Below are 24,477 nucleotides of genomic sequence, written 5' to 3' on the forward strand. Positions count from 1 at the left end.
TTATTTACTCTAAACTTTCTTTACAATTTCCGGGCTCCTATTTTTCAATCTAATAATATATGAAAAATATACATTCTTACATAATCTATTTCTATTCAGTTTTGAATCTTGAAAATGGAAATATATGAGTGTACTTTTTACAATATTCTATTTCTATTGTTCTGGTTTCAAACTGAATTAGATGAACACGAATTCTAAGAGTTTTCTCAATTGCACCACTTTGATGCGAGGCCTTAGGCCTTGCACTTTATCTTCATCACTTCTATCCCTTTCTCTAAGCATTAAAATGTTATTATTTAGAGGATATATGGTAGCACATCCATTATAAACTGAAAAAAACATTTATCGCAAATTTATTATGGCAGTTCTTCTTCACACACTGCAGTTTTGATGAAAAATATACATATAATAAATAGATATTGTTTTTCTAAATAGTGATTTTTTAAAAAATTAAAAGTAAAACCAAATTTATTCATTAAACACTATGGAGCAGAGACCCGATGATGAAGACTATGTTGATGGTAAGGGAGATGAGGAAAGGGTCCTCATTTAAGGGCTGCGCTAAAAGAAGAGGATTTTTTATTACATCCTATATAGTTTAAAAGAATCCTTTAAAAAACCGAAATTGTCCCTCAGTTTTCAGAATTATATTTTTGAATGCACCATTTGCATTATACAAAATCGAGCAAATTTGGTGTCACCCTCGAGTTAAATTAAAAAATATTTCGGAGATATATCTCTCGAAATGTAATATAATAAATTACTTCAAAACCATTACAAGAATAATTCCGTAGATGTAACTGCAGTGATATTGTGTGGAAAATTGAAATTCTGTCACCTTTGCATGTCAGATTATTTCGGAGATGCATTTTCAGAAAAATCAAAAGTGAAATTGCTAAAAACAGAAACCTGCATGATCAATTTCATTTGCCATATTTTTCTTAAACCCTCTCCAAAAATTCTTCTATTCTCAATCAAATTTTTCACTCTAAATCTCCAGTCTTGTGTTTCAACAAATCAAAAGGAGCTAAAGGAAGCGGAATTTAAGGTAAAGTTCATTCATTTCAACCCTCATTCCTCGTATTTATATGGTTTTGAAACAAAAAAAAGTCACGCTTTTACCATAAGTGTAGTTCCGAAATTTCTATGAACACGTCCAGAGATACATTTCTAGAAGCTGTCTGTGCGGATTTACCATCAATCTTTTTTTGTGTTTTGGATGTTTCTTAATTTTTATGTTTTTGTTTACATTAGGTATGCTGCATCCCGATGCTATCCCCAACCCTATTGTGTCTTAAGATGCTTCACTTGTCCTAGTGAAGGTTGTAGATATTCATAACCATTTTATAAAAATCAAGAGTATGAATTTCGTGATGACATGTTGCAATGGATTCATACAGAGCCACCAAACTGGGGTTTGATGTTGATTGGAAGGTTCGATAATGGTTCGGATAGAAGAAGTGCATTCGTGACATTTGGATGTGAAAGAAGTCGTAAATATAGACCTCCCCTCCGAAATTTCAAACGAGATGAAACCGGTTCAAGAAAATGTGAATGCCTATTTAATTTGTGTGGTTATCGCTTGACAAATAATAAATGGAGATCTAATGTGATACGTGGTTTACATAACCATGATTTATAAGCAAAGTTAGTCGGGCATCCAATTGTATGTTGCCTCTTGTCGAAAGAGAAAGAATGTGTTTCCGACATGACATTGAATTTGGTACCTCCCAAAAATATACTTCCGACCTTGAAGCGCAAAAGACCTAGGAATATCTCAATATCAAGCAAGTGTACAATAGGCGCTATCCATACAAATTAGTGTTTAGGAGGGATAGAACCGAAATGCAACACCTCTTGAAACTTCTAAATGATAACAATTACGTATCTAGGCACCAGATATGCAAGGATGGAGAAACAATAAGAGATATATATTGGACTAATCTTGATTCCATAAAATTGTTCAATATGTTTCCCACCGTGCTTATAATTAATTCAACGTATTAGCCAACAAGTACATACTTTCATTATTGGAAATTGTTGGTGTTACGTCTACTAAGAAGACATATTCTATCAGTTTTGCATTTCCAGAGTGCGAAAAAAAGAACAATTTTGCTTGGGCTTTAGAGGAGATGTTAGTTTTTATGCACAATTACATTAGAGGAGATGCTTAATCCCTACACCGCCTCCACCGAAAATCCCATTCATTGAGGAGATGCCAGTTTTTATGCACAATTACATTGAACGGGTCGTCAATGTCAAGGATGATGGTAACTGTGGTTTTCGGGTTGTTTCTGCTTTACTCAGTAAAGGGGAAGAGGATCACACACTTTTCCGTCATACTCTTATCCAAAAGTTGAGGAGCAATAACGAATTATACACACGGGTGTTCTGGAATAAAGAAAAAGTTAAAGAAATTTATCACTCTCTTGTACCTTGCATTAGTGAACATGCACCGGAGGATAAATGGACGCGATTCCTTAAGATGGGTCATTTCATAGAAAATGCGTATGAGAGAGTATGTATTGATCTTACAAGATGCGGTTTCCCGTAAAAAAAATTCACACTGCGCACTGCTCCACCACCAAATCCCAGTGATTGTATCATCTGTATTAGGTGGGTTTCATATCAGTGACATTTTATTCAAGTGTATTTGAAACCGAGATGCCCTATATCACTTTCATCACCGAAATGAAATGCTCATTATACAATCAAATTTGAGACCTTTACGAACCAATTTATTGAAATGATGCAAGAGTACATCAAATTGAGCAAGGTTGAAAAAAAAGAAAAAAATAAAGAAAAGTCAAAGGGGGTACCACCTATAGATTTGGCCAGCGACAATTATTTCGGTTCATTTAAGTAGTTATTTATCATTTTATTGTAAGTGACATTTCATTAATGTGTCATGGTTTCTAATATATACATTTTGTAGTTTGTCAAAAAATATCTTCATTCAATACAAGTTTCTGCTTGTTCTGTTTCTGTTTGCTATGCTAGGAAAGATTCCAAAAATACACTTTCGAAATAAAGGAATAAAGGGTGGTTCCGGAGTTACATTTTCGAAACGTTTTCTCTTGCAAGATGGGATTTGTGAGGTCCACGTTAGCCTTCAACTACTATAAATCAGCTCACTTAGCATATTGTTTCATACCAAAACCCCAAAAGACATAATATATCATTTGTCATGTTGGAAATGTTCACTTTACCGACAATACACTATTAAGAGAATTTAAGATCACAGAGTACACTCCTCTTGAAGATCTGCAATACACACTGCATGACCTTCTACCGAGGAGGAATTCATGGAGGGAGCATCTCAATTTTTATTGTTATCTTTATTGTTAACATTGCATTAGAGTTGGTTTAAAAGTTGCAATCAAGGAGGAATTCATGGAGGGAGCATCTCAATTTTTATGTTGCTGTAGGGATGAGCTTCCATTTAAATTCGTACGCATCACAGTAGGATCCAATCCAAGAAGATGTGACTCTTGGAATCAGGTGGTTCGCTCTCTCAAAATTAAACTTTCAAATTGGAAGGCACGATTTTAATCTATAGAGGGAAGAGTAACATTATTGAACTCTATTTTATCAAGCATCCCCATTTATACAATGTCCTTCTATCGAGCACCGGTCAGAATTATCAAGGAGATTATTCAAATTCAGAGTAGATTCCTATGGTGTGGAAATGAAGACAAAAAATGTATTAGTTGGGTTAGCTGGGACAATATCTGTAAACCGAAGGCGGAAGGGGGTCTTGGTATCAAACATATTGGAGCTTTCAACAAAGCTTTATTGTGCAAGTGGAAATGGCGGGTTCTTAGTGAAGAGGGAACTTTGTGGAAACAAATTCTGGTTACGAGATATAGTGATGTGATAAAGGTTGTTCTATTGGGTTTTGAATCTAAGGCAAACCAAAAGGCTTCAACTTGGTGGAAAGATCTCATGCAGATTAGCATGGAAAAAACTAACATGTTTGACTATTTTGCAGGTAGCATTACTTGTGGCCTTGGAAAGGGTAATTCGATCCTGTTCTGGATCAGTCGATGGTTCGGTGGGTCTCCTCTAAAAGATTGCTTTCCCACTCTTTTCAGTTTGACACAAGTTCCATTTGGAAAGGTGAACGAGATGGGAGAATGGATCGCGGAGGAGTGGCAGTGGGATTTTAGGATAGATGCAGATGCAATTCTTGATAATCCGGTGGCACCCTCGAAAGCGTTAGAGCTATTGGAACTTTCAACAATCCAAAAACCGTTGGTTGATGAAGAGGACACATACAAGTGGTGGCCTTGTCTAGATGGTTTGTTTTCTGTTAAAACCTGCTACACTTTGCTGCGCAACAATCATCTGGAGGTCGCGACAAATGGGTTTTCACCTTGGGCTCTGAATCAATTTTGGCTCTCAAAAGTTCCTTCAAAGCTCAAAATTTTTGGATGGAGATTTGTCCTCAATCGTCTTCCAACGAAGAATCAGTTGGTAAAGAGAAACATCATTCACAATGAAAATGACAAGGTATGTCCTCTTTGCGGTGTTGAGGGTGAAGATCGTGATCATCTTTTCTTTTTGTGTGATTTTTCGAGGAAAATCTGGCTGTGCATTTCTGTTTGGTTGGATGTAAAGGGGCTGGATGGGTTACAGGGGCTTAACCATTTTGATTTTTTCTACAATTCTCTAGCTGGGAGGATTAAACAGAAGCAAGTCTCAATGTTTTGGTTAGCCACTTTGTGGTCTGTTTGGTTGGCTAGAAACAACCTCTTATTCAAGGGTATTCCAGTTGTTGTAGATGATATAGCGGAAAACATTAAATTTGTGTCTTGGCCTTGGTTTTCCATTGGCAACAAGGGGGTAAAATGTCCCTTGTGGTACAATTGATTCCATGCACCATTAACTTGTTTTTCTTCTTGCTGATTGTATTTTTCTTGAGTACTGTTTGTACTCCTTTATAATACATCTCTTTTGCTTATCAAAAAAAAAAAGAATTGGATTTAGGTTCCCGTTTGACGTGAGTAAGTGTTAAAGTTGAATTAAAGTCTCACATTGTTTAATTTTATGAATTGTTGGGTGTTGAAGTTGTATTAAAGTCCTACATTTCATATGTTAAGAGAAAAATAAATCATAGACAAAAAAAGGAACACAATCACAACACAAAACATAACGTAGAAACTCTCAAACCGGAGGAAAAATCACAGTCATTGTCAATAGACAACGAGAGAATAACATAATATATGAAAATTATTACAACACATAATATAACCTCAACTAACTCAGACCCCCAGTACACGAACACCTTTCAAAACAAATATTTAACTGCATCTCACAACACTCTAGTATAAGAGTATAAGAAAACAAAGAAAATCAAATGCAAACTTAAAGTGCTTTTGATTGATGCATTTGGTAATGAAGATATTAAATCCTATATATAAGCTTGGACTTCATCTTCCTTCAAAAAGTTAAGCGATGCGGGACTTTAAAGAACGTGTATCCTATATATAGCCTTGAAATCCCTCTTCATTCTGAAAATTAAGTGATGTGAGACTTCGTCAACATGTTTATTTTCAACAAGTCCCAACAATCTCCACCTTGATTGAAAATATTACATAAACTTTTATTGTCTTCACCGACAATCATACTCAACTATAACGAATATAGTCACTTGAAGCTACAACACTCCAAGAGTTTTCACATTGTCTTCACCGACAATCATAGTTTTAAAAACTATCATACTCTACCTAAAGAGTATAGTCACTTGAAGCTACACCACTCCAAGAATTTTCACATTGTCTTCACCTACGATCATAGATTTAAAAACTATCATACTCTCTCACGAAAAATATATTTCACTTAAAGACAAACCACTTCAAGAATTTCACATTGTCATCACCAACCATCATATGTTTTATCATGAAGAATAAACTTCACTTGAAGTTAAATCACTCCAAAAATTTCACATGTCAAAAACTAGGTTGAAAACTTATGGGGCTACTTCCTAGTTGGCAGGAAGCTCTTGTGGTCCTGGCGCGTTAGTTCCATTAGTGCTCTGGATTCTCTTTGACTCCCCAAGAGTAGTATCAGAGCCGCAGTTCAGCTTGGTGGGTGAACGGGAGCTGGATCTGACGTTGGATCCTATTATAGGATGTGAGGGACTTAGATATGTGGGGAAGAATCTTAGGTGCAAGTGTGAGTGATTAAATTTCCACATTGCTTATGAATGAGTGAAATGTTGAATTTATAAGAAAGAGAACTCATATACCTAACACATTAAGGTTTTAGGTATAGACGTGACGTGTCTCTCTCTTATGATCCTAGAGCATTGGTTCCATTTGTACTCCCGACTACCCCGGAGTCCCCAACACCGTAGTCGGATTAAGAATTGCGATGTGAGAATTAAACTCAAACTCATGCTTGACATGAGGATGTCTATTAAAGATGTATAGGAGTCTCAAATTGTTTAAGTTCATGAAACATTTTTAAATGTATAAGTGTGTTTGAACAATTTCATCTATTAAGCAGTTTCTGGATGAAAACTAAACTCATTTAAGAAGTTGAACTAGATCTCAGGATAAAAAAAAACACTATATAATCTGAAAAGTTACTGCTATAATCATTACATTGAATGACAGGAAATAATCTCCCGGACTATTCTTGTTTCTTATTTCTTATTACTACTCACTGACTGCATCCATACATAATCTAGTCACATGTAATCAATTTTCATATAACACCTGCATCAAAAGAGAACTAAAAAGAAAACCACTTATCATGTGAATTTTCAGTTGTTCAAACCTCAGGAGTTTTGACTTATTTTTTTGGCAGAAATTCACAGCTTAGAGTTAGTAGCTGATCTTTTCGGAATATATTTCATCGTAAGGCCTTCTTGAACCAATGATACAAGTAGCTGCAATTCAACAATGAAAAATCTTAGACTAGTTGAACTACGGAAAAGAAATGGAGATAGAGGTATAGATGAAATGATGTGATCCTTTACCTCTCCCTTCTGATTGAACATTTGGCCTATAACAAAGCCGCGCGCATTAAAGGAGGTAGGACTAAAGATCTGTAGAACAAATTTGGTTCAATCCACACACAGTTTTGTTGTTGCAGGTTTACTTTCCCAAAAAATAATGAAAACACTCACTCACCACATATAGTACCCAGTCATCAGCTCTGAAAGGTCTGTGAAACCACATGCTGAAAGAAAAGGTAAAAATTGAAACATCAAATATTAATAAGCTTCAAAGCTTGAAAATTGTTAGGCAGGTCGGTAAAACCAAAAGGACTGTGATACTTACGAGTGGTCCAAACTCAAGGCGCGCATCTTTATACCCCTCCTGCGATGAGGATTCATACTTACATGAAGAAATATTAGATCAGAAGTAAATGCAGCCACACACCTGCAATGCAAACCATACGCAGATTGTTTGATATACGAATTTCAACATGAACTCAACACTTTCAAAGATATGTAGTGTAGTACCTATGCAAGGCCTGATCATCTGACAACTTTCCCTTTGATCTAAACCAGAATCTCAAACTGCATTCAACTTTCAAATAAGTTTAGATGATGATTAACAGAAGAATGAAAGCAAGGGATTGCTGTATAAATGTAATAAAAAATCAGGTGAGAGCACCCAACCAACCTAGGAGGAGTCTTGGTCTGATTTGTAGCAGGTATAGGTTCACAGAACCGTATCTCTATCGGCCAGGGAATGAATTCAGCTGTAGCAACTTTGTTGCGGTAAGTTCTGAAGCAACCAAATTCGTAAATACAGCATAGAAAATCATCATATAGACACACACACACATGCACATCCTTATCTGGATATGCAGGATAATAAATCTTACCTTGGAAGACGAGGATCAGTAAGACGTTGCTCTCTTAACTCTTCCATTGATAAAAGCTATAACAGAAAGCAAAATCAATTAGTCCATATTTCAAAGCAGCATTTGGCCGTTTTCTTCATCAAATAAAAATTGTGTTACTTGCCTCATCTGGAGTAGGGACAGATGGCATAGACACTTCCTGGTGATGAAACCCTGATTCCTCCTCTTTCTGTAGAATTAACATAAGAACAAAAATAAATGTACCTACTTGAAATCATCGACTAGTTATATTTTTAAATCATGAAAAACTGAAACTGCAACTACAACGAAGAACGAGGAATACCTGAAATGAAGCAAGCAAAGTGAATATGACCTTTTCCTTTTGAATGGCATCCACTTTCCTCATAGCAAAGCATCTCCCATCACGCAGACGCTTAACTTTATATTGAATTGGTACTGAAACAAGAAAGAGCACACAATGTATGACTATTGTAAGCAAACTATAGTAGTTAACATAAACATGCTTACCGTTAAAATCCCCTGCTCGAAGAAAATACGAATGCAAGCTATGAGCAACTTTTAGACAATCAACAGACTTTGAAGCTGCAGCCAGTGCCTGGGGATTACGCATTACCTCATAAGAAGTCTACCATTAGAAAGTACTATTTTATGTAGAAGAAAAAATAATTTTATCGCGCACCTGTCCAACTAACTGCCCTCCAAACATGTTTCCATAGTTTGGAGCATATGAAGGGGTTGTTCCTTGAAAAATATCTACCTTTGAAAGAGAAAGAGTTGAAAATTTCAAAAGGCTTAATGCTGGAGTAACAGAAATCAATTGTAACATATCATGTGTGTTATTTATTGAGCACCTCTATTGGTTCCAAATGCAATATATGCTCTACAAGTGAGCCTGTCGCAAGAGAATTTTCTGCACTACCGATAGACTTTCCCTGCAACAGTGCCGAGTGCTCGCTGGGAAGCACTAGACAAGATAGCTGCATAGCAAGCAAAATAAAAAAAAAAAGAGTTGCTGTCATTTTATTTACAACTATGTCATGTTGATATTGGAAGGCAATAATATGGCAATAAACCGAAAAATGGAGAACCTTAGTCAAAGCTACGACATCAGCACGGTGAACTGCATTCGATAAACCTGCAAGTTGCAAGTTCATATTAAAGAGCAGTTTTGAACATAGCTGCATAAGCACGAAGTTTATTATTTACCAGTAACGCTAGATCCAAAATAGTCATATCTTTTAAGATGAAAATCTTGATCCTTTTCATCATCGGCGATACCAGGTCTAATAACTCGAGCCTGCAAACAAAGAAACCAAAACGTTACACACAAAACAATAAAAATTTATAGAATAATTCAAGTACTGAGCATACCTCTCCTTCCGAAATGAAGTAAAGACCTTCACCGGGCTCACCCTTGCGAACAACATACTCTCCTGGCTCTACACAACAACCAACCATTCAACAACTCAAAACACTAATGCATGTAGAACAAAGTATAACTATCAAAATAAAAATTTCATTAGTGATTAATTACCATAGTTTTTGACGATAACATGTTGAGATAAATTTTTTAAAGACGATGCAGGAAGCCTCTGAAGCAGAGGAACACGACCGAGGAACTCCAAAACTGCAACAAGATCAAACAAACTGAACCAAACTAACTGAAATTCAAATGCATACAGAATAAAGGTTTAAATGTAATTTTAAATATTTATTAAAAAATAACAAAATTTTGATCTTTCATTTTAAAGACCATCTACCTAGACTAATTTAATGACATAGCCTATATTACATTAACAAAATATTTGCAGTGAGTCTCACCTTCTTCTGTTGCCATTACACTGAGATAATGGATTCAAGGATTAATATAGTGATTTTTTAGATATTAACGCCTTTGCTAAGATTTTAAAACAAAGCCATAGATTTCAAATTATTATCCTCGGATTATGTCTATAAACAACAACATTTTTTTAATAATTTAAAATATAAATAAAATTATTATAAATATGAATAAATATGTATATTTTATAAATGTTACTTTTATTCATTAAACGGTTACTTTTTAATTTTCTTAATAAAATTAAATTTTTAGTTAATTTATGTTAATATAATAAAATTAAGTAAATTATTGATTTTTGTTTTTATTTTATAAAGACTAATCTTAATGCATCAATTTTTTTCCATCAAAATTTTTCTTTTTTTCTTCAATTCCAACAAAATTCCCACCGTCCATCTACTACTCTGTGCCACTTCAAATGTTAGGTTCACTGAATTTGAAGATTAGTATGAAGATAATAGTAGAATTGGAAATTGGGAGTGCTCTAAATGCATGACATACTACAAACTTTTAGAAACAGATGGGTTTTAACATTAGATTTGAATTTGAAAGTGTTCTAATTTTGAATGTCTGGATTTTAATTTTAATGAAACACTAAATTATTTTGATATGTCTTTAAAACCAGTTCATTTAGTAGATCTGCAGAAATATTCAATTAAAAGGATATGAATTCGAGTTCATAACATCTTATTCTCCTTTAAGAGATAAATTATAATCACGAGACTATTACACTAAAATAATTTACTCTAATATCCTTATAATTATACAATCATTTGAAACGTATATAAAGTAAGAATATTTTCTCCATGATTAACACACCATTTTTTTTTAATGACAAATAAATTATAGTAATAGAATGACGAAAACAAATACAATTAGAAAGTATAGCTAAAAAGGCACAAGATGTGCACTACAAGCTCACCAACAATTACAAGACTAGAGAAAATAAAATAAACAGACATATCAAAAGAAAAAGGACCACCAACAACAGAAACCAAAGCTACCAATAGAAGAATCAGGTTAGATCTCAGAAAAACAAACCACCATCAACAAAATAGAAGTCTCTGCATGCAGCTTAGACCACACCCTTAGGGAACCAGAAGACACACTCGAACCGCTATTGTCGCATGCAAAGAATAGGGTCTTCTACTACTCTATAGGAGAAAGAACAAGCACACCTCAACGACATACCAAGAAACCATTTCTAGGCAAGCGAGATGCACTTATCTTCCAAAGCCTCCTCGTCATTCGGTGATCCTGAAAAGATTAAATTGTTTTGGGTTTTCCTAAGAGTCCACACCACTAAATGTTAAATCATGATAAGACCACTTCTAATCCTAGCCACATCTCCTAGGGAAGTAAAAAGCTCATACAAAGATACAATTCACCTGGTAAGACAACTATCTTCTCCAGCCACCGAAAAATCCTATATCACAAAGAAGTAGAGATAAATCAAGAGACAAACAAGTGGGAATCCGACTCTAAAGATCCAACACATAACCCACAGGAACAACCAGCATGATCTAAAACTACCCGCTTAATACAAATATTCTCCCTAGTTAGGATCTTATCTTGAAGCAACTGCCAAGAAAAGTAATGGATTCTTTGTATGTGCAAGTATACTCTGTCAAACTGATAGGAAATGTTAAAAGTAAGAGTATCGATCACACAAAGATTGTACTAACTTAAGTTTGTTTTCAAGTCAAAAGTTGTAAATAGTCATGAGCAAAAAATAATAATAGTTGGTGTTGTCATTGGATTAGAATGAATAGTATTATCTAAACGTAAGGAGGTTTAACTTAATTGAGAGTATGTTGAACAAGGATCTATTTAATGACTTCACCTAATTTGGTATTGTGATGAGATATATTGTGACAAATGAGGTCACAACGTGACCTAGTGGTGCAAGCCTACAACAATATAGTAAATGCATCAAATACCTATGGAACAAATTCCTAAGTCTCACAATAACATCAGTGCATGTCTTTTACTTATTTTTTGGCAGAAGTTCACAACTTAGAGTTAGCGGCTGATCTTTTCGGAATATACTTCATCGTCAGGCCTTCTTGAACCAATGAAACAAGAAGCTGCAATTTAACAGTGGAAAAACTTAGACAAGCTGAACCAATGAAAAGAAAGAGGTCTTATGCTGATAAAACTATAGAACACACAAACAGATAGGAAGATAGTGATAACAGATGAAATGATGTGATCCTTTACCTCTCCCTTCTGATTGAACATTTGGCCTGTAACGAAGCCGCGCGCATTAAAGGAGGTAGGACTAAAGATCTGTAGAACAAATTTGGTTCATGGTATTAATAACTTTACAACACACCATACACTATATTGTTGTTGCAGGTTTGCCAAAATAATGAAGACACTCACCACATATAGCACCCATTCATCAGCTCTAAAAGGTCTGTGAAACCACATGCTGAAAGAAAAATAACAAGTGAAACATCAAATAATAAGCTACAAAGCTTGGAAACTTGCTAGGCAGGTCGGTAAAACCACAAGGAATGTGATACTTACGAGTGGTTCAAACTCAAGGCACGCATCTTTATACCCCTCCCGCGGTGAGGATTCATACTTACATTAAGAAATATTAGATCAGAAGTAAATGCAGCCACACATCTGCAATGCAAACCATACTCAGATTGTAAGCCATAAGCTCAAAGGGTTTTAATTAAGGGAACTTGTTAGATGTAAAACCAGTTCTGTGCATTCACCGTACACCTCGCAACTTAAGGCTTTGTGATTTGGATCTTGACATAGGTTCAGCTTAGATGCATATGTACAATAAAATCAAATTTTCTGCAATCTCACTTTTCACAAATTCTTCAATCAAGTTCTTTCTCATAGCAAAAGTTTTCCAGGACAAAACAAATTTTAACATAAACTCAACACTTTCAAAGATATGTAGTACCTATGCAAGGCCTGATCATCTGACAACTTTCCCTTTGATCTAAACCAGTATCTCAAGCTGCATTCAAATTTCAAATAAGTTTAGATAATGATTTACAGAAGAAAGAAAGCAAAGGATTTCTGTATGCCTAAAGTTACACTGATGCTTTCCTTTGTCCTCTTTCCAAATCTTCCATAAAAAAAAAGCATATAATAATGGTATAAATGTAAGCAAAAAGTGGATGAGAGCAGTCAGCTAACCTAGGAGGACTCTTGGTCTGATTTGTAGCAGGTCTAGGTTCACAGAACCGTATCTCTATCGGCCAGGGAACGAATTCAGCTGTAGCAATTTTGTTCCGGAAAGTCCTGAAGCAACCAAATTTGAAGTTTTAGCATAGAGAAATAAACAAATATCAAAAACCATTGCATCAGGATAATAAATCTTACATTGGAAGACGAGGATCAATAAGACGTTGCTCTCTTAACTCTTCCATTGATAAAAGCTATAACAGAAATCAAAATCTATTATTCCAAATTTCAAAGCAGCATTAGCCCTTTTTTCATTGAATAGGAATTGTGTTACTTGCCTCATCTGGAGTAGGGACTGATGGCATAGACACTTCCTGATGTTGAAATCCTAATTCCTCATTCTGTCAAATTATGGTAATAACAAAAAATAATGAACCTCGAATATAAACTAGAAGTCATCAACTAGTAATATTCTTAAATCATGAAAAGTTGAAACTGCAACTACAACGAAGAATGAGGAAGACCTGAAAAGAAGCCAGCAGAGTGAATATGACCTTTTCCTTTTGAATGGCATTAACTTTCCTCGTAGCAAAACTCCTCCCATCACGCAGACGCTTAACTTTATATTGAATTGGTACTGAAACAGGAAAGAGCCCACAATGTATAACATTTTCACTATTATAAGCAAACAAATGAATTAGCTGAACTCATAACACACATTAAGAAAACATTGCTTGATTTACTAAAACATGATCTGTCATCCTAAAAGACATAAACATGCTTACTTTTAGAATCCCCCGCACGAAGAAAATACGCATGCAAGCTATGAGCAACTTTTAGACGATCAACAGACTTTGATGCCGCAGCCAGTGCCTGGGGATTACACATTACCTCATAAGAAGCCTACCCTAGAAAATACTATATGAAGAATACAAAGTAATAATTTTACCGCGCACCTGTCCAACTAACTGTCCCCCGAACACGTTCCCATAATTTTGTGCATATGAAGGGGTTATTTCTTGAAAAATATCTACCTTCGAAAGAGAAAGAGTTGAAAGATTTAAAAGGCTTAATGCTTCCAAGACAATATATTTTCATTCTCTAATTCAATTAAACCATATCATATGTGTAATTGAGCACCATTATTGGTTCCAAATGCAATATACGCTCTACAAGTGAGCATGTCTCATGAGATTTTTCTGCACTACCAATAAACTTTGCCTGCAACAGTACCGAGTGTTCGCGGGGAAGCACTAGACAAGATAGCTGCATTGCAAACAAAAGAAAAAGTTGCTACCATTTTATTTACAATTATATCATGTTGATATTGGAAGGCAATAGGACAACGAACCAAAAAAGGAGAACCTTAGTCAAAGCTACGACATCAGCACGGTGAACTGCATTTGATAATCCTGCAAGTTGCAAGTTCACATTAAAGAGCTGTTTTGAACATAGCTGCATAAGCATGAAGTTTATTACCAGCAATACCAGATCCAAAATAGTCATATCTTTTAAGCTGAAATTCTAGATCATTTTCGTCATCGGCGATACCAGGTCTAATAACCTTAGCCTGCAAACCAAGAAACTGATCATTATGCGCAAAACAGTAAAACTTTAAGATCAACAGAAAGAAAATGAGCATACTTCTCCTTCCCAAATGATGTAAAGACCTTCTCCGGGCTCTCCCTCGCGAACAACATACTCCCCTATCTCTACACAAGAAACAACCATTCAGGAACTGAAAACATTAATGCATATAGAATTTGAACCCTGGTTTTAATTTAACCCTTTTCAAACCGGTTGAATTACCAAATAACAGAACATTTAGTTCGAAACATTTTCGCTCATAAATAATTCATTGAATGAAGTTGAATTAAACAACGGAGCAAGGTAAAATTAACAGAATTAAAATCTCAATAGTGATAAATTTAATTACCATAGCTTTTAACAATCAAAAGTTGAGATAAATTCTTTAAAGACGATGAAGGAAGCCTGTGAAGAAGAGGAACACAAGCGAGGAACTCCAACACTGAAACAAGATTAACCAAACCAAATAATCCTAACTGAAATTTAATATTCATATCATATCATAGATATTAATAATTGAAATTAGAAAAGAAAAATTAGTTATAAAATAGGCATCAAAATTCTAAATATAAAAAATCAGACTATAAAAAAGTATTATGAGTGAGCTTCACCTTCTTCCGGTGCCATTTCAGTGAGAGAATGATTATGGAGATAATAAAGTTGAAAGTGGACAAGGAATTGTTACCTAACTTTTAGAAATAACATTAGATTTGAAAGTGCTCTAATTTATATATTTTGATTTGCTCTTATTTTGTCATTACCCCTTTTTCGAAGTGTTTTAGTTGACATTAGTGGTTAAACTTAGCATATTTATATTGTTATAGAAATCAAACTAAATCAATTTAATCGTTTAATTATTTAATATTATATTATTATTATTATTATTATTATTATTATTATTATTATTATTATTATTATTATTATTATTATTATTATTATTATTATTATTATTATTATTATTATTATTATTATTATTAATATTATTATTATTATTATGTATATAAAATTTCAAACAATTTAATCATATCTTTAATATATTCTAAAAGTTGATATTTTATATATATTTTTTAATTAATTTATGTTACGGAGTAGCCCAATTGTTTCAATTGGTCCAATTCACTCATAAGCATCAGCGGCCTAATAAGCATTGGCCCTCTCCCCCGAGCAAGCCAAGGACGAGTCTCCCTTCGACCGAGCACGGCTTATCAATGGTTCCCCCATAATGTAGGGTTATCCGAGCACGTTGGACATTCGTCTCCGCCAACGGCTAATTCATCTTGCTCGGTTAACCAAGACTTAATCAACGGTTTCCTATATTTTGGGCCCTGGAATTACGCTCAGGCCCACAAATATAGGACAACCTAGTTCAACACCCAAGAGAACCTTATAAATAGCCCCTACATCTAGAGGGCAAAGTAATCCAAACTTTGCCCAAAACTTCATATTTTCCGTTGTACCTTTGTTCTCTTTCTTACTTTGACATCGAAGTATCTTGCAAGTACAATCCTTTTTTCCTCAACCATCACTGAAGATCAAGTCGTCGTTGTTGGCCATCTATTCCGACTCTTCCCGAACAATTTATTATATGTTACAAAATTAAATAGCTCAACAAAAATTCTAGTAACTCTTATGATGAAGAAGTTGATAGACATCTCATAACCTGCAGGAATGATATATGAAGGAATCAATAGTGATCTTTAGAGAGATATAATAGGTAAAACTGAAACATGAAAAGAATATCTTATCAAGGGAGTAGGAAAAAGTTATGTTGGACTCAAAAATGGAAGTAGCTAGTAGTTGCATGGTTAAATTTAAGTGTTATTTTTCATGTAAATAGTATAGTGATATAGAAAGGTAAATAAGAAAATAACAAATCTAAGTGTTATCTAGATAATGCTATGAAACACTTCTTTGAAGATAATATTGGTTGTTTGAGTTAAGATGTTTTTCTTTGTGATGAATAAATATTTTCAATTCAGCTTTACTCTTGACCCTTAGAATTGTCACATTTGTGATTGAGAAAATCTTTAGGCAAGTATTGTTGTAGATTATGTCCACCCATGCAGCTTGATTCCATCTTTTTGAAATGATTAATCTTTTTCCTGCAAAATAATAAATAATTATATAAACCTGAGGCGTGTAAAAACACTGTCCTTAAGGATTTATCCGCCTCATAAGCGCAAATCCCTCAGGATTCAACAGGTTCTTCTCAAATTCTTAATAAGACTCTGAGGCATCAGAACAACAAGAAACATATTGACCGGAAGATGTAACCAGGAAAAAATAAAGAGAGCTTTTCACGTTATATGTTCTAGTATTTTTTTATTTTTCTCCTCTCTCCAAAATAGTAGGAAAATTGTTATATATAAAGAAAGGAAGATGAAGTAGTAGGTTTGACTAAGTCAAGTCAAACTAATTAATTGCAATTATTTGATCAAGCCAAATTATTATAAGTCATAAAATAAATAATAATATTAATAATAACATTAATAATAATAATAATAATATAATGATGATTGATATTTAAAAATATTTTTCTATATATGATGTGAGATAATATATTTAGAACTTTTGAAATATAATCAAAATTTTCAACAATCCCCCACATTTTTCAAAAGTTATAAGGAAAGGTAACAAAAAAAAATTCCTGGATTAACATCTTAGATGTGATGCTTCAAACTGGTGTAGCAAGCTATATGAATCAGTCCTAGAATGATAGTACTTAACACACAATGAAATTGGTGTAGCAAGCTATATGAACCAAAGTCACTTAGCGTATGTTAGAGGTCTACCACTCACATCACACCCCCATAATTCTTGTTGTTGACGATGTGACGCGCTAATAGGCCGTGCGCATGCCTGGTTATTTTCATGAGTGCTCTAGAGATTTTGCCAAGATCTCATATAAGCGGCCCCACTCAACACTCATATAGGTGATTTCATGAAGTGTATGCTGCAAATCATACACCACCCATAAGGAATATGAAATTCATTAAAAGCTTCATAAGCTTATCCTCTCGGTAATGCAGTGTCTAGCACTTTCCCATTTACATCATAAGAAAAGGACGCAAACAAAAATTAATCAAATAATTTTTGGTGCTAGCAGAACTAACAAGCGACTTGTTCTTACCCTTATGAATCATTTTCACGGGATCTCCAATCATAAAGGTTGGGTTCCCATCACTTGTTAATTTCAATTGGCTTAAGTCCAATTCTCCTCGATGTGCCACAAATTTATTTCGTCCTAGGGATTTGTCAAAGGATCGACTAGGATCACTTTGATCTGACTTCATATAAATTGACGATATTATCTCATCGTTTAGTAGCTACTTTTATACACAAATGAGGAAGTCACCATTTTCCTTCCTAAAAAATTATTGACTAAGACGTCTCTAAGTCAATGAATCTCAAATATTACTCAAATTTTAATATTAAACTTGGTCTCCATAATTAAATTTATACAAGTCTGCTTATATCATTTATAAGCGACATTGTTATTTCCAAATAGAAATAAATATAAATCCACTTAAGATATTATTATAAATGTGTCCTTGAATATTTTTCAAGTAACAACACCCCCACAATGAAAAAATAGTTTCATATTAGTTTTATTTTTATTTAAATCATATATTAACATTAATGTATTATTGTAACACATTGGATCATCCACACTATAAGAAATATCACAATTATCACTTAAAATATATCATATATCACGTGATTAAAATTCACCCTATGTATATTTTTCACAATACTCAATAAATAATAAATAATCAACAATACAATTTTTTTCCCACATTGAGAACAATATTATCTCGAGTTTCTAATTATTATATCTTATAAACTTTTCAAAAATGTATCAATAATAATAATCACATTTTTGTTTCATTTGCTTTTCTCATTCATATCATATATTCAAAAATATTTAATCACTCAATAAAATAATTAAAAATAATTAAATAATATTTGATAATGAAACAAAATATCTCAATTTTTTTATTCATACTTGCATAATCACGTCAAATAAAAGTCTCCTAATATTATATACCCCACAATAAAATATATTTTGGACAAAACCAAAAGTATATCCCAATTCTACACTTTTAACACAATTCATTATTAAGATTAAATAATATTAATTAATTTATATTTAATTAATATCAATGAAAGTTAATATACTTGATTCAAAACTACTAAAATACATTAAGTTAATAAATGAATTATCATTAACATCTAAATTAATTTCAATATCACAAATAATTCTTCATATATAAACCTAGCACAAAAACTCCATATTATAAATAGATAGTTCATATCTATTAAGTTACAAATTACAACAGAAATAAACACGCGTCCATAATTTTAGAGATGTGCCACTTTTGATACTCTAACAAAATTATCCAACCACAACACAATTTCAATAAACATTAGAGTTAATAGGCATTTACACTCCTGTAATGTTAGCGAATTTTGCTTTTCCCCCCTCCGTTGCCAAAGACAGGTTTTGGCAACGGTTTTTCGTTGCCAAAACCTGTCTTTGGCAACGGAGGGGGAAAAACAAAATTCGCTAACATTACAGGGGTGTAAATGCCTATTAACCCTAAACATTATTATATTCACAAAATAAATTTATTATTTATTTATAAATATTCACTATTCTTGTAAAATTAAATTAAATACCCGACGTATTTAATTTATAGACATAGTTAAAAAAAATATTAATAATATAATGTGTTGGAATTCAAATAGGAAACAATTTATGACACACGTATTTAACACACGAGCATTATAATATTATAGTTATGATTTATGAAAATCAGATTCACAGTCACTCTTTGCATTTTTTATTTTATTTTAATTTAGATATATGATTTTAACTATATAAATTCATTTAAATAGATTAAAAAAAACTAAATCTACATTTCACAATCTTCATTTATTTATCAATAATTGTGTTTCTAATATCACAAAATAAATTCAATAAATATTATCATAATAAATATTTAATATATTCAATAATTCATAGAAATTAAATTAATTATATACTAGAAAGACCATTAATTCACCATCAATATATGTATCTAATGTAGGAATAATTACAATAATATCCTACAATATGTTTCTAATAGTCTGTTTCTAACGGTAATAAACTAGTCAAAGGAGAATTTATTTACTTACTTTTATTATATAAAAACATTATTTTCATATGATAGCATAATATTAATGCAATAATGAATATAATAATTTATATTAATATTTAAGAAATAATATAAAAAAATACTCGCCCCCGAACCGGACTAAACCGGTGGTATAAAGCCAAAAAAAAAACGTTACAACAACAGCAATAAAATAAAATCTTAATTATATATATATATATATATATATATATATATATATATATATATATATATATATATATATATATATATATATATATATATATATATATATATATATATATATATAACACTTTTCATTTCTTTCTCAATAAAGATAACATATTATATAACAATAACAATGAATATTAAAAAAAAAACAAAACCATATATAATTCATTCCAATGATGTAGAAAAAAATTTTAATCCAAATAAAAAGAATTCATTTTGTTTTCTCATCACAAATGATCAAGCCAAATTATTATAAGTCATAAAATAATTAATAATATTAATAATAACATTAATGATAATAATAATATAATAATGATGATTAATATTTAAAAATATTTTTTTATATATGATGTGAGAAAATATATTTAGAACTTTTGAAATATAATCAAAATTTTCAACAAGTATAAACTAACATAGTTTAATTATTAACCTTAAAATGTGTTTATTGTCATAGCAAATGAAACAATAATAAAGAATTGTCTTCTGAGAAGTTTGAATAACTAAAGAGATTAAGAAGGAGACAAAGACATACTGGGTATATAAATGATGTTTCTAATATTTTTACCTGAAATGATCTTTGCTTCATTCACATGGTTAGCAAGTATATTAATAGTCAGCCTAGTACCATTGTAGAGTTATTCAAATTAATCCAAATTCATTAACACTATAGTTGTCTAACTGATATCCAAATTTTATATCCGAAACAAATTAAACTCGCTAGTACAACCCATAAATGTGTATTCATTAGGTATGCATTAAACAACAATGCTTATAAGTTTTATGACCTAAATTCTAAATTGACCGTAAAATCAAACGATGTTGAACTTCATGAAGACAAATTTCCTTTTAAATCGAGAAATAGTGGGAGCACTGAATCGAATCACATTTGTGTAATAAGAAGCATTGAAAGCAATGACGAAGTAGAAATAGAACTTTAACTAAGTAAAAATAGTAAGATTTATTAAAGACTATGGGTTCAATTATGCATCCTATACAATACAAGAAGATCCAATAATTTTTAAGAAGTCATGTCATCTCTGGATGCACATTTGTGGCAAGAAGCTATTAACGATGAAATAGATTTTCTAGAGTCTAACAGGACCTGACACTTGTATTTTGGTTGCAAACCAATCGGTAGTAAATGAGTTTTGAAAAAGAAACTAAAACTTAAAGGAATAGTTGATAAATACAAGGCTCGTCTTGTAGGCAAAGGTTTTAGGCAAAGAAAAAATATAGATTTCTTCAATACTTTTCTCTAGTCATTAGAATCACGTCCATTATGGTAGTGATTTCAATTGGTGTTATTTATAATTTAATAGTACACTAAATGGATGTTTAAATATCTTTTTTAAATGGTGACTTAAAAAAATAAATCTATATGGACCAACCAAAAGGGTTTGTGATTCATGGGCAAGAAAGCAAGGTCGGTAAGTTAGAAAAGTATATGTATGGTCTAAAACAAGCTCCAAAGTTATGATGTGAAAATTTTGATAATTTAATGATATCGAATGAGTAAAAAATAAATGAAAGTGACAAATGTGTTTATTAAAAATCTGAAAACAAATTCACAATATCATATGTTTCTATGTATATGACTTACTCATATTTAGATCAAACATTCAAGTTGTTAATGATGTGAAATCATTGTTGTGAAACAAATTTGATATGAAAGACCTCGAAGAAACTAATGTGATTCTCATAATCAATATCATCATATGAAGGGAATATCTTTGGCTCAATCTCTTTATGTGGAGAAGTTCTAAAATAAATATAACTACTTTGAATGTAAACTTGCATTCACACCATACAATCCTGTAAAACTATTTAAAAACACTGGTAATAATGTTAGACAAAATGATGATGTGAGTATCATTGGCAGTCTTAGGTATGTCATTGATTGTACTAGACCCGATATTACATAAGTTAGAGGATTAATTTGCAGGTTTACTAGTATACTAAGAAATGAGCATTGGCAAGTCATTGAGAGAGTTATGTGATACCTTAAAAGGACCATGGATGATGTTCTACATTATTAGAGATTTCTGGTCGTACTTGAAGGATACAACGATGCGTATCGGAATACATCATCAGATGATTCTGAAATAACTAGGGACTATATATTCAATATAGCTGGAGGAGTTGTATCTTACAAATCAAAGAAACCGACTATCTTTGCTCAGTCCACAATAGAGTTTGGAATCACAGCAATAGCAACAGCTAGTGAAGAAGCAAATTGGTTAAAATGCATGTTTGTTGAGATTCCTTTGTGGGAAAAAAACCTATGCCAAATGTATTAACCCACAACGATGTTACCTCGAATATTGGAAAAAAAATGAGAGCCGTTATTATAATGGTAAAAGGCGTCAAATAAGGAGAAAACACAACATTGATAAAGACGATAGCTCTAAAGGAGTTGTAAGAGTGGACCATGTAGGCACTGATGAAAACTTAGCAAATCTTTTGACAAAAGGATTAACTAAAAAGAAAGTTTATACATCCAAAAAATTGATCATGATGGTAACCCTACTTAAAAGATGGTAAATCTCAAGAATTAGGTTCAATGGTGATAAAAAATTCTTAGTAATATGAGATGATCATGCTAGTATAGATAAAGAGAAACATTAATCTTGAAGCAATAAAAGGATGAGACAATAGTAACTCTTAATGTGGTTTGTATTATGTACGAGTGAAGTGCCTAGCTACATGGATACTTTTAATAGACTCAGTTGTGTGATTGTAGAACTTAGGTTGGTTCCTATGGAATTTTGAGGCAAAATTCTTAGACCTTTCACTAAATAGGAATAAATGTGCCATTAAAGCACATGCTTTTACAATACACCCTAAAATAATATTGTGTACGAGTATGATGTATGAGATAGAATTAAAAATTTATTATTAAATTAATTTATTATTAAATATAAATGGTTTAAATCTTTTAATAAAATTAATTAATTAATTAAAATGAAAATTTTAAAATTTGATATAAAAAAAATATGATAGGATACATAACAAAATTAGAAAAAAAAAACATAAACAAACATAAAAGAGTTATAAAAAAAATCAAAAAAGTGAAATGATTATGATTTATATTAAGGACAAAAATTTCAAAATAATTTGAAGGTGGAGAATAATTATAATAAGTTAATAGAAGCAATCGAGAAAAATTACACAGAAGAGAGCAATAATACAAAAGAAAATGAAAAATTTTGAAATATTAAAATAAAATTGAGGATATTATAGTAATTATTATAATTTTTAAAATATTAAAGTTGAGATTCTCTCCCCTCCCCTCCAAATCCCTCCGATTTGGAGGGACGCAAAAAGTGTGTTTTGGAGGGGTTTTGCTCCCCTTCCCTCCCCTCCCCTCATAAAATTTGAACCAAACACATTTAATTAAAAATATTCCCTCCCCTCCCCTCTCCTCCCCTCCATCTACCCCGAACCAAACACACCCTAAATCTCACATCGCTTGGATATCATACTTTATCGTTAACAAATTTTTAATTTTCTGAATACTATAACAAGATAGATTATATTTAAACAATATATCTAAGCTTTTCAAACCCCTAATTTTGTTTTTTAATTAGCAATTTGTATCTAGCGTGTTTCGAAACTGAGACCTTGAGAGGAGCACACTCTCATGACCCAAGCGTTTCACCACTAGACCACACACACGCACACTCAAACCCCTAATTTAGAAAAAAAAATTAATTACCCAAATTATAGAAATTTTGATTTTTGTATTAAAAATAAAATTTCTAAAACCCTCTTCACTTAAATTCTTCAATTCTTTTAATTTAATCTTTTCCTTTTTTTCTAAGTCTTCACCTCCCTACCCTTATAACTCTCGAACAAAATCTTAGAGAATTATTTGAGTTTCTTAGTGTTTGAGAAACTATCAAGTTTTTTTATTCTCTTTGAAGAATTATTTAAAATTTTCTTTGAGAAATTATTTTGAGTGATCAAATAAACATTATTGAATTTTCTTTGGACAAATTTAAATTTTCTCATTTAAAAAATTATTACAATGGGTCTTTCTACCATATACTACGAGTATTATTTGTACCATATTTAATCGTCCTTTGTAGCATCAGATAGTGTATTTTTAGGCTGATTGTCTACCACACAAGTAGTTAGGGTGGCAAACGGACATGCCCACCTCGTTAAGGCCTGCCCATAAAAGCGGAGCGATGCGGGCCTAAAACATTGTTCCGCCCCACAAAAAATGAGTGTGGGGCGAGGTGGGCCCATAGTCATTTCACCTTTTTAGCCTAAAATTGTAAATTTTTATATTAATGCCCGCGCATGCAAAAACTTGCAAAGAAACGGAACAGTGCGTGTCCAACAGGTCAGATCCGTCTTGCCACCCCTGAAATAGTCATAGATTAATATAGAATTGAGTTGTTTCATTGTGGAGATGTCGTGGTTGATTGTTAGCCTATCACAATTTTAAACACCGACGCAAAAATGTCTTAAAGAGAGCGACCTGATCCGCAATTAGACCTGATAATTTCTTGGCGGCATTTTTTTCAAAATTATAAAACAACCAAAAAAAGAAAATTTCTCAAAAAAAAAAATGCATATGCCATAGAAAACTTACTTTATATTCTAAAAAGCTGCATCAATAATCATTACACTGAATCACAAGAAATAATGGCACAGGTTATATCT

At 32.4% G+C, this 24,477-nt stretch overlaps 2 protein-coding genes across 13 annotated transcripts; both read right to left on the bottom strand.

The window, feature by feature from the left end:
- Positions 1-5,826: 5,826 nt before the first annotated feature.
- LOC131614352 (acyl-CoA hydrolase 2-like) lies at positions 5,827-9,679 on the bottom strand. The gene is made up of 17 exons (XM_058885948.1): positions 9,664-9,679; positions 9,377-9,523; positions 9,214-9,281; positions 9,049-9,139; positions 8,931-8,977; positions 8,694-8,819; positions 8,522-8,599; positions 8,350-8,437; positions 8,165-8,277; positions 7,985-8,050; positions 7,843-7,898; positions 7,638-7,742; positions 7,475-7,531; positions 7,290-7,391; positions 7,140-7,188; positions 6,986-7,054; positions 5,827-6,895 (listed from the first exon to the last, which is right to left on the bottom strand). Exons 1-17 carry the CDS (start codon positions 9,677-9,679, stop codon positions 6,818-6,820), a joined length of 1,356 nt encoding a protein of 451 aa, XP_058741931.1. The 3' UTR covers positions 5,827-6,817.
- Positions 9,680-10,464: 785 nt separating this feature from the next.
- LOC131609611 (acyl-CoA hydrolase 2-like) lies at positions 10,465-15,175 on the bottom strand. 12 transcript variants are annotated; one of them, XM_058881363.1, is made up of 18 exons: positions 15,031-15,175; positions 14,769-14,861; positions 14,477-14,544; positions 14,312-14,402; positions 14,198-14,244; positions 13,973-14,098; positions 13,789-13,866; positions 13,618-13,705; positions 13,357-13,469; positions 13,171-13,233; positions 13,031-13,086; positions 12,845-12,949; positions 12,606-12,662; positions 12,212-12,313; positions 12,065-12,113; positions 11,900-11,968; positions 11,620-11,766; positions 10,465-11,105 (listed from the first exon to the last, which is right to left on the bottom strand). In XM_058881363.1, the coding sequence occupies exons 1-17, from the start codon at positions 15,044-15,046 to the stop codon at positions 11,689-11,691; spliced, it is 1,299 nt and encodes a 432-aa protein (XP_058737346.1). In that variant the 5' UTR covers positions 15,047-15,175; the 3' UTR covers positions 10,465-11,105; positions 11,620-11,688. The 12 variants fall into 12 exon arrangements, with proteins under 12 accessions (XP_058737346.1, XP_058737347.1, XP_058737343.1 ...); XM_058881364.1 differs by having other exon boundaries at positions 14,321-14,402; positions 15,031-15,174; XM_058881360.1 differs by lacking the exon at positions 15,031-15,175 and having other exon boundaries at positions 10,465-10,936; positions 11,068-11,105; positions 11,671-11,766; positions 14,769-15,024.
- Between the last annotated feature and the right edge of the window lie 9,302 nt (positions 15,176-24,477).

This window comes from Vicia villosa, linkage group LG6 (genome assembly GCF_029867415.1).
Source record: "Vicia villosa cultivar HV-30 ecotype Madison, WI linkage group LG6, Vvil1.0, whole genome shotgun sequence".
Taxonomy (NCBI): Eukaryota; Viridiplantae; Streptophyta; class Magnoliopsida; order Fabales; family Fabaceae; genus Vicia; species Vicia villosa.